Here is a 14909-nt window from a genome sequence, read left to right as displayed (position 1 = left end):
TAGCATTTCATTGGCATGACCAGAGTGTCTGTGGCATTTAAAGAAAAATTGGAATCAAGTGACAGGAAACACCTTCTTTGGTACATCCCTTAGAAAAGGGTAACATCGCATGCTGCAAAATCAAAGACACAGCAACTAACTGAGTGCCACATGAAAGCAGAATTAGAGTGAGGTTTGAGTGAATGGGGAAGATTAGGGAGCATCCTGGCTGACTCCTCGTATGGCACAATCGGAAGGTTCAGATAGCTGGTACCGCAAATTATGCAAACTCGTGGAAATCCTTGATGCTTATTAGCCAAGATAGTCATGCCAATGCTCAGGATGTTTTTATGAGTGCCCTCAATAGGGAGTGTCAGCCAAAGTGAGCTGAAAGTAGTTCCAGGACTGTCCAGTTTTTCCAAAGCATCAGGGTTGGGTGTTACTGGAAAGAGAATTTAGGACCTGGATTCTTAAAAGGAATACAGTGAAATCAAATTGATCCGGATTTTCAAAACTGAGAGATATTTTCAACTTCCAAATTGATGAATTGCAAACTTTACAATCTGGAAGTTCGTTTCAAGCTATATGTTACGAGCCCTGTGTGTGTTTGGAACTCGTCTCTTTTTCTTTCTTTACATATAAGGTGGGGGAGGGAATGTGAAACAGCCTGATTACCACAGCCGGGGTGGGGTGGGGGGCTTTAGCACATGGCCTCCACTGGGGTTCCCATCCCAAGCACACAACCTCTGCACGCTATTCATTGAAATACAGGCGTCCCCCCATATCCATGGGGAGTTCCATTCCCTGCAGATACAGAAACCACTGATACGGGGGAACCCTTTATAAATAGCAGCCCCCATGCCCCCTGCGCCCATCACTTTCATTTTAGTACTGGTTGAAGCACTGATGTTTCTGCCTTAACAGAGGAACATTCTTGCTTAACTGAAGAATGTGACATGCAGGAAGACGATAGGGAGGAGACTAATTAGGGACACTTCCTGATCACATTCTAGCTGTGTCCCTCTAGTGTGCAGGCTGCCTGCCGGCATGTCGCACGCATCAGTAAGAATGATCCTCAGTTAAGCAAGAAATACCTGTGCTTCTGATAGAAGGTGACAACTGATACTAAAGAAAAACGAAGGTAATGGGTGCTGAGGGGGGGTAGGAGAACCAAGGAGAACCAGATCCACAGGTAGCAGATCTGCAGATGGGGGGGAAGCCTGTATCAGCTTACAAAGAAGTTCTTTATTTTATTGTACATAGTGCAGAGGAGGCTTATGGAATTGATAAGAGGCTTTGACAACAGGGCCCATCCTGGATCTGCTGCCTAAATGATGTGGGGCACAGCAAAGAGAATCAGTGGAATGATCCTGGAGTAACCCCCTCCCTTCCTTACCTTTCCAACTGCTGCCTTCCAGTTGTTCCTGGCTTGGCACATTCCAAGAAATGGGGTAGGTGGAGTGTGCCGGGCGCACAGTCCTCTTCTGCTCCTAGCAGTCTCCACCCAGCCTGTTTGTTTGAACACAGCTGATGACAGGAGGCTGCAGGGGGTTAAGGTAAGACGGAGGTGGGGGCATGCTCCCTTCTTGCCCGCCTGGTCTCCCTGCTGGGTAGGCAAGAAGACAGAGGTGGAGTTATCCACCTTCCATCACTTGTGGTAGTGGATCACCTTCAGGATCACCATCATAATTTTTTTGGGAGGGGGCAGCACTGCTGTCACACTTGCTGGAGGGGGCTGGCTAAAGAAGTAAGTTGCTTCTGCTCTAATTCTTTTCTCGCTTGCTCTGAGCAAGATGATTGGAGTGCAGCCAGAGGGGGTGGTAGGCAGACGTGAGGTGCTCATCTCTTCACTGCCTGCTCCAGCCCGCTGCTTAAAGTGGCTTCTTCAGTTTGTCTTATGGCTGTGCTGTCCCAGAACAGTAAAGGCTAAGTGTTGATGCCCCTCCCCCCAAATATTTCTAAAGTTTGAAAAAGAAACAAGGATCAAACACCTATGTTACTCATAATGTGTAGGATGACCCTGTAAAGCAACCTGAAAATAAGGGATCAATTGCATCTTTCATTGGGATGTTTCATTATTATTTGCTGAAAACAGACGTCACTTGGTGATCTGATGATTGGGTCATGGTTGCGTTTTACTTTCTCACCCAGAGACTCAGGGCCAAATTAAGAGCACTTGAACAAGGCCACCCAAAGTTGGATGGCCAAACCCAAAATTTATTTTTTTTTAAAGGCCCAGATTGTGACACATGGGGATGGGGAGGCTCATTCTTTGCCCTCACATTGTTTTCCTGCCAAATATCTCACTGAAGCAGATCCCACTGTTTTTTGTCTCAGAAGATGTTTACGGTCTGTAGTCATTTCAGGAACAAAGAGCACTTAGGGGGGAAGTTTTGGGTGATTTTTGGTATGAAGACAGCTCACGTTCAACCGCCCCCCTCCTCCAACTGCAATCCTGATCAAGATGAGCTTCCATTTTGTCAAAGAGGTCCTTTCAGGTGTAGGCATTCCTACTGAAAACGTGTTTTGGCAAACATGTAGTTTGTCTCGTAATTAGGTGTTGTCTTGCAGTACTACTAATCATGAATGTGTTTGCTACTCTGACAGCCACAGTTTAATATTCACCCTTTGTCTTTCCAGGCTATGGAAGCCTTTCCTTGCCACCTGCTTAGCGTCAGAATCCTACGGCTGAGAAACCTCCGCAGAGCCGATGCCCGTGAGTGGCAATCTTTTTCGTAACTGTTTCACACTGTTGTCCAACTAAGCATCTCATGAATGTACTACAGCCCTATTTGCATTTTGGCATCTATAGCATCGGAATGTGCAACAAGATTCATTGCTGACTAGATAATTACACAAGGAAGTGTACTTATGCCTGCGTTCCAGTGTGGCTTGTATTGTGATGACTCAAAACCGGATAAATGATCTGCGTTGTCTGTGATGGGAAGAAATTAGGAGATTGTAGAGGGTTGTCCTGTGCAGAATTTAGAAAAAAATGTGAAACAGAAAAAAAAATTGTGCTAAGGATTATTTTGTTTTCACGTCCACCTGCCCAAAGACTGTTTTGGCTTCAGTGGCAAATAGGTTGGCCCCACAGGCTAGTCTTAATGCATTCTTGTAGCCATCAAGTTTCTTTGAATGTACAATTGTCTGTCAAGCCACAAGTTGGGGTCCAAATACACATGATACTAGACATGTAATTAGAGCAGTGTTTCTCAGACTGTGGGTTGGGACCCACTAGGTGGGTCGCAAGCCAATTTCAGGTGGGCCCCCATTCATTTCAATATTTTATTTTTAATATATTAGGCTTGATGCTGCCATGGTATGTGACTGCATTTGGGGAATTGTTACAGATCTGTACTTTGAACAGGCTACTATGTAAATGCTTTTAACAATGATTGTCAATGGGACTTACTCCTGGGTCAGTGTGGATAGGATTGCAGCCTAGGATTGTTAAAAATGTTCCTGCTTGATGATCAAGCAGGGTCATTTGGTCATGATCAGATGATCAGATGATCATCTGATGTCACTTCTGGTCATGACATCATTTCCGTAGGGTCCTAACAGATTCTCATTCTAAAAAGTGGGTCCCGGAGCTAAAAGTGTGAGAGCACTGCATCAGAGCGTCCATCTTGTTTGTTTGTTTTTTTGTTTGTTTTTTTGTTTTTTTACATTAAGATAGTAGCTGTGGGCAACCAGAATCCACACCACAGCACAAGGGGAGGCCTATTTATTTAGGCCTTTGTGCTTATGTCATGGTGCCGCAGTGAAACTCACTTCCCCAAGAGATAGAGAGCACAGTTACCTTTCCAGGGTATAATGGAAGAATGTGCTCACAATGAGCCAGAAGTCAACATCCACATCCTTCTGCATCCAGTGTGCTTTTTAGCTGGGAAAGAAAGAACACCTACTTTTATGGAGTCAGTGACTAGTAGGTATAGAGTTGCAGTCCATAATCCACAGCTTTATTAGATACATCAGCTTCATTGTGATTATGGAGAGCATTCTGGACTGTTACATATACTACTGCTCCCATGTGGAAGGCACCAAAAGTCTGTTTCCATAGGGTAGTGTGCCATACCATTGGAGCCTTGTGGATCTATAAAATTAACTAACCCTCCCCCCCCCATCCTAGTGGGGTGGCCTGTTGGTGGAATGCACATTCCTCTGGCAGAAGTGTTAACTAGCTGGCAGAAGTGCCATTGCATGGGCGTACACAATGAAGCTGCCAGCACAGATGCCTGGCAGCATTGCACGAGGACCAGTAGGGAGGCCTCCTGCCAGCAGCATAAGTTTCTGGGTGAGGAGAGGGGTGGGGAGGGAGGCAGAACAGGGAATGGAGGGGGTGGTTACTGGCAATGCTCACATGCGCAGGTAGCCTGAGCTCCCCTTTCCACCCTTCCCTCTCCCTTGCTCTCGTCACCTGCAAAAGGGGAGCTGAGGGTTACCCCAAGGTAAAGGAACTTTGAGGATCCCTCCAGACAGCCGTCCCCAGCAGCACACACTCTGTTGGCACGGCGGCAGTGGATACTTTAGTTAAGATTGGGCCCAGTGGTTCCAATGCTAAGCATACATGCCCAGGGGTAGACCCCACTGAACTCAATGGAACTTACTTCTGAGTTGCACACATGCGCTGTGCTTTAGATTGTAGATTTTAGTGAGGTTGCTGGGAAAACGGGAAGATCTATACTGGCAACAGTGCTTATTCAATTACTGTCCAAACAGGTTTGACACAAATAAGCAGTGCAGTGTATAGTCTACATGTAGGACAACATAAACCTGAGGCTGGAAACAGGATAAGCTAGTTCAGGTGAAAGCTCAAGACTTGATCAGGCCTCCACAGTTTACTTCAGGGTAGTGGCGTACATCAGTTGCTCCAAAGGTAGCTTGTGTATCATCTGATAAGATACTACGACAGATAAAGGGCTTGTGCAAACACCCAGAGGTTGTATCCTGTAACACCCAGAGGTTGTATCCTGTAACACCCAGAGTTATCACAAGGGCATGTTTGCTATTTTGCTTACACCTACATAAATCCACCTGGCAGCTGTTTAAAAACAGGTGACATATTTTGGTGGAGCTAAGAGATAGGCTGCAATGAAAAAGTGTTCCAGGCAGCGATTCCAATATGAAGCAATTTTTGATTGCAAGTTAGACAGGGTGAGCATCTGTCTTTTGCTCTGTCTAGAGAGACATAACTTTGTTGCTGCCGACAAAAGTCTGCTGAGAGACCAAAAGGTAGAAGTAAGTCTCGGGAATATACAACAGTCAGCAGTGATGCTTTGCACCCCCTCTAGCTACGATACTGGATGCAAGCACAGAGAAGGAATTGAAAACTTCAGCACATTGCCCATGTCTAGTGCTCTCCAAAAAAAAAGACAAAATATGGGAACCACAGATGATTTTAAATATCACAGCAGTTCTGCTTCAGACCAAAAAAAAAATGCAGACCTTCAAAATGCAGAAAATAAATTTGGATGGGAAAGAAGCATCTATTCCAATGTGCCAGTTTTACAAAGGAGAACAATTGGTTTCTAATGCATCTGACAGCATATCCAAAGAAACAGGTCATGTGAAGTAGGAGCTACAGAGCCAGTTGGCTCATTAGCATACCTTTTGGTCTGAGGTGTTCCAGAATTGACGGGTCATGCGCCTCCATGCTTGCTTGTTTAAACACCTTTTCTTTTAATGTGAGGGTGGATTCAGAGGCTAGCATTTCATGAATTCTTGGATCTATGATTTGATCTCATATCCCGGAAGATCTCAGGCGGAAGAGCGGATCAAACACATTTACTTTCGCAGTGGACAGCAACATCTAAAGCGGGGGTGTCAAACTCATTTCATATAGCTGGCCGAATACCATTTATGGCACCTGCTGAGGGCCAGAAGTGGCGTCATTGAGCAGGAAGTGACATCATTAAGCAGATGGCAGTCAGGACTAAGCACTTTGTTCTCAAGTAGGAACTCATCAGCAGCAAATGACCAAAGAGAAAATATGCAAATCTTGCTCATATTTTCAAGACATGGGAGTGCGGGGCCACCTTTTTCAGTGGGGCTACTTTTGCTGCAGCTTGACTTCGCAGTTCAGCATCTGAGAAGTACTTGGGAAGCCCAATTGTAACAGAGGGTGGTAAAGAGCTTCTGGGTGGGGGGTTCATCTAGTCAATGGGATATGTTTGACACCCCTGGTCTAAAGCTTACTAGAACACCACTATAAAACAGTATCTAAAATATATCCTAATGCTTCCTTATTGTTAAAGGCTCAGAAATAATCTCTGCTTACAAATCTCCAACAAGAAAAATAGGAGAGCTACGCAAGGCAGGTTGTTCCAGTACTGGCTTAGAACATTCTTTCTCATGTCCAGCCTAAATTTATAGTTTCAAGTCACTGGTTCTTGTCCTGCCATTAGGGGCTTTAGAAAGTAAATCCACTCCTTCTTCCATGTGAGAGGTCTTGAGATATTTGAAGATGGCTATTATATCTCCTCTTATGGCCCAATTCTATCTGGGCTGGCATCCATAGAGCTTGTGTTGGGGCAGCAGCAACAGCTTTATGGCAGTCGTAAAGCAGCTGCCAATGGCTTACACTTCCTGTCATTCACATGCCAGTGGATGGCCGAAGATCCGCTGACCAAGGTAGGCCAGTGGGGAAGGCAGGATGGGACAGGGGAGGGTGGGGAAGAGGACAGATCAGGCCTGAAAAAGGGGCGAAGTCAGCTGCATCCTAACTTCCTTCCCAGGCCTGATCCACCTTCATGGGTCAACATGGACTTTCACCAACTATAGAGTGCAAGAGCACCTGCCGGGCTTACCCGGAGCAAAGGAACAAATTTTCCCTTACCCCAAGGGGTCTCAACTTACCATAACTCCCCCATGGGAGACAGCGGACTCCATGTTGGCCATGGCAGAGGCCATGTTGGCATCACTGCATCATCACATGGGGAGTTAGGATTGGATTGCCTGTTTCTCCAGGCTAAACATACCAAGCTCCATTACATAAGAACATAAGAACAGCCCCACTGGATCAGGCCATAGGCCCATCTAGTCCAGCTTCCTGTATCTCACAGCGGCCCACCAAATGCCCCAGGGAGCACACCAGATAACAAGAGACCTCATCCTGGTGCCCTCCCTTGCATCTGGCATTCTGACATAGCCCATTTCTAAAATCAGGAGGTTGCGCATACACATCATGGTTTGTACCCCATAATGGATTTTTCCTCCAGAAACTTGTCCAATCCCCTTTTAAAGGCGTCCAGGCCAGTCACCATCACCACATCCTGTGGCAAAGAGTTCCACAGACCAACCACACACTGAGTAAAGAAATATTTTCTTTTGTCTGTTCTAACTCTCCCAACACTCAATTTTAATGGATGTCCCCTGGTTCTGGTGTTATGTGAGAGTGTAAAGAGCATCTCCCTATCCACTCTGTCCATCCCCTGCATAATTTTGTATGTCTCAATCATGTCCCCCCTCAGGCGTCTCTTTTCTAGGCTGAAGAGGCCCAAATGCCGTAGCCTTTCCTCATAAGGAAGGTGCCCCAGCCCCGTAATCATCTTAGTTGCTCTCTTTTGCACCTTTTCCATTTCCACTATGTCTTTTTTGAGATGCGGCGACCAGAACTGGACACAATACTCCAGGTGTGGCCTTACCATAGATTTGTACAACGGCATTATAATATTAGCCGTTTTGTTCTCAATACGTTTTGTTCTCATTAACCATACCTTTCAGGACTCAGTTTCCAGACTCCTCATTATCTTTGATGTCTCCTTCTGAACATGCTCTGGCTTATTGATGTTTTCCTTAAAACGTGATTCAAACCCACTCTACTTCTCCATCTTCTGACTGCAGTGTCCAGGGACTGATTTTTGTTGAGAAAAAATTCAAGAAAAAATCCTGCTTATCTCAGGATGTTAGGTTAAGCCAGTTCTGCCCCACATTGCATATACACAACAGGGACCAAATGTTTACACCTGTGGGCTGGGCAAAAATGGGTTAACTGAACTGTGTTGCACTTGCATTTCTAGGTAGCAAACGATATATTGATTTGTGCTTATGTGCATGTGTGTTGTTTCTGTCCTGACAACAATCCTGTAAAGTAGGTTAGGCTAAGAAAGTGTGGCTTTATGGCTGCATGGATATACTAAACCTTTAACACCAGCCTGAAACGTGGAAGCCAGCAGGTGAAGCTTTTCCTGGTACAGAGCTGAACGCTACTGCTGGTGAATCTCTGCAGGTCAATCTGATGTGAAAAGATCGGTTAGATTCCAGAGTTGCCGGCTCAAGCTCTCCTATTCTCCTTTTTCACAGTGAGCCAGTCTGACTGTTATGTGAGCCTCTGGCTACCAACTGCTACCTCCGAAAAGGCACGGACCAAAACCATTAACAATTGCAGCAACCCTGTTTGGAATGAGACATTTTACTACAGGATTCAAAGCCAAGTCAAGGTGAGAAACGGAGAAAACCCTCTTTCAATGGGCAGTTTTGTTTGTACATTGTATTTCCACTGAGCTCCTTTAACAGGTCGGTACCCCTACAGCTGTGCTCTTGTACCTTAAGTGCACATCTTTGTGCACTTCCTATGATGGGGGGTGCAGTAGCAGAGGTCTTCTTGGGATAAGGGGACTTTCGCTTTCCCTATGGGTGTCCTTGGTTTTGCACCAGCTATTTTGCTGGTGCAGAACCAAGGAGTGCGAGGGTGGCATAAGAACATAAGAACATAAGAACAGCCCCACTGGATCAGGCCATAGGCCCATCTAGTCCAGCTTCCTGTATCTCACAGCGGCCCACCAAATGCCCCAGGGAGCACACCAGATAACAAGAGACCTGCATCCTGGTGCCCTTCCTTGCATCTGGCAAAGACCATTTCTAAAATCAGGAGGTTGCACATACACATCATGGCTTGTAACCTGTAATGGATTTTTCCTCCAGAAACCTGTCCAATCCCCTTTTAAAGGCGTCCAGGCCAGTTGCCATCACCACATCCTGTAGCAAAGAGTTCCACAGACCAACCACACGCTGAGTAAAGAAATATTTTCTCTTGTCTGTTCTAACTCTCCCAACACTCAATTTGAGTGGATGTCCCCTGGTTCTGGTGTTATGTGAGAGTGTAAAGAGCATCTCCCTATCCACTCTGTCCAAACAGAAAGGAAGAAGGATAGGGATAGGAGCTGACTGCATGCTCATGCCACCAATCCCAGCCCTCCTTCCCCTATTCCACTTCCCTCCCTCTCCTTGCCCAGAATGTCTCCCATTCCTCACCCTGTCTCTTCCACTACCTACCCCTACCCCTGCCTTACCTGCTGCTGTCGGACAGCGTTTTCATTGCCGGCAAGCATGCACAGCCACCAATGACTGTGCTGGCAACCTCATTGCACTCACCAGCAGCATTGGCTGGTGCGACAATGTCGCATGACATGTGTGAGGATCTAGACCAGTCATTTTCAACCTTTTTCAGCTCGCGGCACACTGACGAGGCACTAAAATTGTCAAGGCACACTGCCAGTTTTTTTTACTTACATTAAATTACTACATTACAGTTAATCTTGAATTAATAAAATTAATGCAATTAAATCATTACATGACAAAAAAAAATTGACAAGAAGCATGGAGAGGGAAGTATATGTGGTTTCTGAAAAGGAGGAAAAATTCTATGTTCAAATTCTTATCAAAAGTGCCAGAAAGTGTTGGCAAAGACAGGGCAGTTGATCACATAGTGTAGAAGATGGGTGAGGGGCAGTGAGGAGATGTGATTGAAACAAGTGCAGGATTAAATTGGGGGTGGGGGAGAGAGAGAGAGAGAATGTGAGGCAGTGATTCTGTATCTTTGGAAGGTGCTGACAAGTGAGGGGAGGGACAGTCAGAGAATTGCTAACTGTGATTGTGAGATTTGGGGGGGGGATATTCTTGGGGAAGGGGTGGGGTGGGGAAGAAGAGGAGAGAGAAGTGCCAATTGCCTGCTTGTGTATTTGAGGAAAAAAAGAGTGTAACCAAAAGCCCAATCCTATGCATGCCTGCTCAGAGGTAAGCCCCATTATAGTCAATGGGGTTTACTCCCAGGTAAGTGTGAATGGGTAGCACCCCCAGAGCCCAATCCTATGCATGCCTGCTCAGAAGTAAGCCCCATTATAGTCAATGGGGCTTACTCCCAGGAAGGTGTGAATCGGATAGACCCCCAGAGCCCAATCCTATGCATGCCTGCTCAGAAGTAAGCCCCATTATAGTCAATGGGGCTTACTCCCAGGTAAGTGTGAATGGGTAGCACCCCCAGAGCCCAATCCTATGCATGCCTGCTCAGAAGTAAGCTCCATTATAGTCAATGGGGCTTACTCCCAGGAAGGTGTGGATCGGATAGCACCCCCAGAGCCCAATCCTATGCATGCCTGCTCAGAAGTAAGCCCCATTATAGTCAATGGGGCTTACTCCCAGGTAAGTGTGAATGGGTAGCACCCCCAGAGCCCAATCCTATGCATGCCTGCTCAGAAGTAAGCTCCATTATAGTCAATGGGGCTTACTCCCAGGAAGGTGTGGATCGGATAGCACCCCAGAGCCCAATCCTATGCATGCCTGCTCAGAAGTAAGCCCCGTTATAGTCAATTACTCCCAGGAAAGTGTAGATAGGATTGTGGCCCAGCGCCCTTCCTCTAAAAGCCCCAAAGTGCAGGGAGGGTGGCTTTGGGGAGTTGCAGGCAAACTGGCAAGGAAAAGGGACTTTCAGGGACCCTGAAACCTGAGGTTGGGGGCCTCAGCAGACTCGCTTGCTCTGTACCTGCTTGCCTGCTTCTGGCTCCCTCCTCTCACTCACTCTGCAGCTCCCACCCCCTGGCTCCTCCAGGCTTCTCTTGTTGGCCAATCAGCATGCAGGCAGGCAGGCAACAACCTCCTTCCTGCCCAATCCTATGCATGTCTACTCAGAAGTAAGCCCCATAGTAGCCAACGGGGCTTACTCCCAGGAAAGTCAGGATCAGGTTGCAGCTCAGTAGCAGGAGCAAGCTCCAAGCGGACTCTTCAGCTGCTGCGTGCGACCAGCCCCTTCCCTGGCTGCTCCCTTGCTTGTGCTGCCTGCCACGGGAGGCTCAAAGCAGCCGCTTCTCCCGCATGCAGGCGGGCAGCTGCTGCCTGCCTCCTCTGATCCTGCGGCACATCTGAGGCAGCCTCGCGGCACACCAGTGTGCCATGTCACAGTGGTTGAAAACCGCTGATCTAGACACTTTCACCTGGGTCCTGGTACTTCTGCCATCAGAACAAACGTTCTGCATGCAGAGCATTTTGAATTGGATTGGCCTGTCCTTAAAGTAACACTAATAATATAGTATTCCTTGAATTGTACTGTACGGTCCATAATGCCAACAAAATTTACTTCTCACCGTGTCAGCAGTGTGGACAGTAAGAAGTAAAGCACTCTACAGTTGGAGTTAAAACACTCATATACAGTACAGTACTTTTATTTATCTATTTATATATCTGTGCTATTTAGGTTCGCCCGATGCACTGGGCACCGGTTATGTAAGCTCTTGCCTATAAAAGTTCATGCCACAAGAAATATGCTTGCCTCATACTCTTAACTCCTTTTGTTGCAACAGACAAATTTGGCTTTTCTTCTAAGAACAAATGTATTATTTGTATTCAGACCTCTGTGGTAGAAAATTGATCATATTAGTTAGTATGAGCCCAATCCTATCCATCCCCCTCCTCTGTTGATCCAGTGGCATCAAAATGGCTCTCACTGCTTCATGCAGGAGGTGGCAGTCACAGAGGTCTCCTCTGGGTAAGGGAACATTTGTTCCCTTACCTGGGGGTAAGCTTCCATGGTTCCGGGCGGCGGGGGGGGGGGGGTGTCTACTGCATCAGCGAAATTACTGGCACAAGTCTGTGTTAACATGGGATGGTGCATTGTGCCTGGGAAGGGGTAAGGATTTGGAGGAGGCTGCAAAACCTGCCTCCTTTGTGGACTCCATCTTCCCCTGCCCCTGTCACTGCCGCATTCCCCTCCCCTATCACCGCCTCATTCTGCCCTACCCTACTCCATTCTGACTCCCCCACCCCACCCCACCTTCCCTGCAGCCTTTCCTCCATTGGTGGGTCCTCTCCACTGCCCCGACGAGTGCAGGAAGGCTCTACATTCCGCTGCCCTGGCAGCAAGCATGTCTGAGCGCTGCCAGAAGTGATTTCATGACTGTAGTAAGACATGTCGTCCTTGCAGAATGCTAGTTTCCCCCATGCTAGGAGTCCATAGGATTGGGCTGTAATTATTGGAATATTGTTGACAGAAGTAGATGAAAACACATTGCAATGTGCATTAAAATGTTTGTTAAAACCCACAGACAAACCCTATTTCTCTGGTCCTTACAGAACGTGCTAGAACTTTCTGTCTATGATGAAGATACAGTATCTTCAGATGACCTCCTCTTCACTCTGTGTCTTGATATATCTCGGCTTCCAATCGGTGGGCCGTTTCTCACACTCTTTAAGCCGGATCCACGGGTAAGATCTGAAATATGGCACCCAAGAGGTCCACTGAAGGAATGACTTCAAGAAGCAGGTTGGGTGAGGTGGTAAACTGGTGCATTGTAATCCAGGCCCACCTGCTGTGTGTTCCACCTTGCTACCTGCTCAGGTGTTACCTCCTCTTCTTCTCACTTGCTTGAGCAAAAGGAAAACGGGGTGAGGCAGGACGGTTTAGCTGTCCCTCCAACACTGCTGGTGCAAATGGCAAGGGCCACTGAGATGCTATTCCCGTTGGCCATTGGCAAGATTATTTATGTCGCTTTACGACCTCCATTCTCTGAAACTTCTTCAAAACAAGCCAGATGCAGAGGGTCTTGGGAGAGGAAAAGGGATTATTCCACTTCTAGGTTCCTCCCCATCCACACCATTTTGCAGAGGAAGTATGGAAGCAATGGCAAGGATGGAGGGTGGGGGGCTGTGCTGTGCTCGCATGTTCCTTCATACCCCCCAAAATGGAAGAAACTGAATTTAGTGCACTTTAGGTGCCATTCTGACTTTGGTTGGGCTGGATTATACCAGAAAATATAAAATATTCCAAGAAATATACCTGCTATTGTGCAGGCCTGTATAACTTGTATCCCACCAAAGTGAACACAGCCCATCATCCATGTCTAGTGCCCCCCCAGGGGCTTGATAAATGTCCTATGCTTGCTGTCTGCCCACGACAGCAAATCCATGGGTGGCTGGTGAGCTTTGTGGGCCACAAGTTGTTCAAGTCCTGTTTCTGTATTTGATTGTTCAGTTATACTTACACAATGAAAGATGTTACTTCTAGCAAATGTTGAGACATTCTATTTGCATTTTACACCCATCGTTTTAAAGAGTTTATTAACATTTGATTAATGTTGAGGAAATTCATGCCTGTATTGGATCTGAGCCCAAAAGGCTCCGTTTCACCATTCCATTTGAAGGTAGTGGAAGGGGGAGTATTTTTGCAGTTGGGGGAGGCAATTCTCAGGATGAAGAAATGCAGACTTATTACCACTAGAATACATTACTTTGCAGTAGCTGGTAGCTACCATTTCCCCAGAGTCAGGGTGACGATATCCAATGGAGGACAGAACATAACACCTGTTCCTTGTTGCTGTCAACAGATAAGCCATGAAGCTATTGGATGTATGTTACTTGTTATTAATTCTATTGGATAAAAAAGTGAACAATTTTGCTTAATTATTAAATAATTCCCATTGTTCATATTTCCAGGGAAGACTGCAGGGTTCGCTGGTAATCATCCAATCTTTATGCAAAGTATCTTTTCTTAAGCAACTTTCTTAAGCAACAAAGTATCCTTCCCTCTAGCAGCTTTATAAAGTGAGTTAAAGTATGCCCTCCAGCATCTTTATAAAGTGAGTTAATGTATGCCCTCTAGCACTTTTATAATGTGAGTTTTATTTCAGAAGAAAGGAATGATCACCTTGTCATTTCAATTTTAGTTTTTGTTTACTTTGTTTTCTTGGGGGTTAGGCACAAGAAGAGCTGGAAGTTGAATTCCTAGTGGAACCCGCGTAAGTATTTTAAACTTTTTCTTTTTCTATACAGGCATCCCCCCTTACATAAGAACATAAGAACAGCCCCACTGGATCAGGCCATAGGCCCATCTAGTCCGGCTTCCTGTATCTCACAGCGGCCCACCAAATGCCCCAGGGAGCACACCAGATAACAAGAGACCTCATCCTGGTGCCCACCCTTGCATCTGGCATTCTGACATAACCCATTTCTAAAATCAGGAGGTTGCGCATACACATCATGGCTTGTACCCCATAATGGATTTTTCCTCCAGAAACTTGTCCAATCCCCTTTTAAAGGCGTCGAGGCTAGACGCCATCACCACATCCTGTGGCAAGGAGTTCCACAGACCGACCACACGCTGAGTAAAGAAATATTTTCTTTTGTCTGTCCTAACCCGCCCAACACTCAATTTTAGTGGATGTCCCCTGGTTCTGGTGTTATGTGAGAGTGTAAAGAACGTCTCTCTATCCACTCTGTCCATCCCCTGCATAATTTTGTATGTCTCAATCATGTCCCCCCCTCAGGCATCTCTTTTCTAGGCTGAAGAGGCCCAAACGCTGTAGCCTTTTCTCATAAGGAAGGTGCCCCAGCCCCGTAATCATCTTAGTCGCTCTCTTTTGCACCTTTTCCATTTCCACTATGTCTTTTTTGAGATGCAGCGACCAGAACTGGACACAATACTCCAGGTGTGGCCTTACCATAGATTTGTACAACGGCATTATAATACTAGCCGTTTTGTTCTCAGTACCTTTTCTAATGATCCCAAGCATAGAATTGGCCTTCTTAACTGCCGCTGCACATTGGGTCGACACTTTCATCGACCTGTCCACCACCACCCCAAGATCTCTCTCCTGATCTGTCACAGACAGCTCAGAACCCATCAGCCTATATGTGAAATTTTGATTTTTTGCCGCAAT

At 46.4% G+C, this 14909-nt stretch overlaps 1 protein-coding gene across 1 annotated transcript in view; it reads left to right on the top strand.

The window, feature by feature from the left end:
- Positions 1 to 2622: 2622 nt before the first annotated feature.
- Positions 2623 to 14909, top strand: part of LOC136641005 (cytosolic phospholipase A2 epsilon-like) — a 36094-nt gene continuing 23807 nt past the window's right edge. Inside the window, exons 1-4 of the mRNA XM_066616574.1 lie at positions 2623 to 2695; positions 8287 to 8423; positions 12328 to 12459; positions 13948 to 13988. Of these exons, the coding sequence (XP_066472671.1) occupies positions 2623 to 2695; positions 8287 to 8423; positions 12328 to 12459; positions 13948 to 13988 (383 nt within the window). The remainder of the gene's footprint in view (positions 2696 to 8286; positions 8424 to 12327; positions 12460 to 13947; positions 13989 to 14909) is intronic.

This window comes from Tiliqua scincoides, chromosome 1, assembly GCF_035046505.1.
Source record: "Tiliqua scincoides isolate rTilSci1 chromosome 1, rTilSci1.hap2, whole genome shotgun sequence".
In the NCBI taxonomy this organism is placed as follows: Eukaryota; Metazoa; Chordata; class Lepidosauria; order Squamata; family Scincidae; genus Tiliqua; species Tiliqua scincoides.
This window is presented reverse-complemented; position numbering and strand designations above follow the sequence as displayed.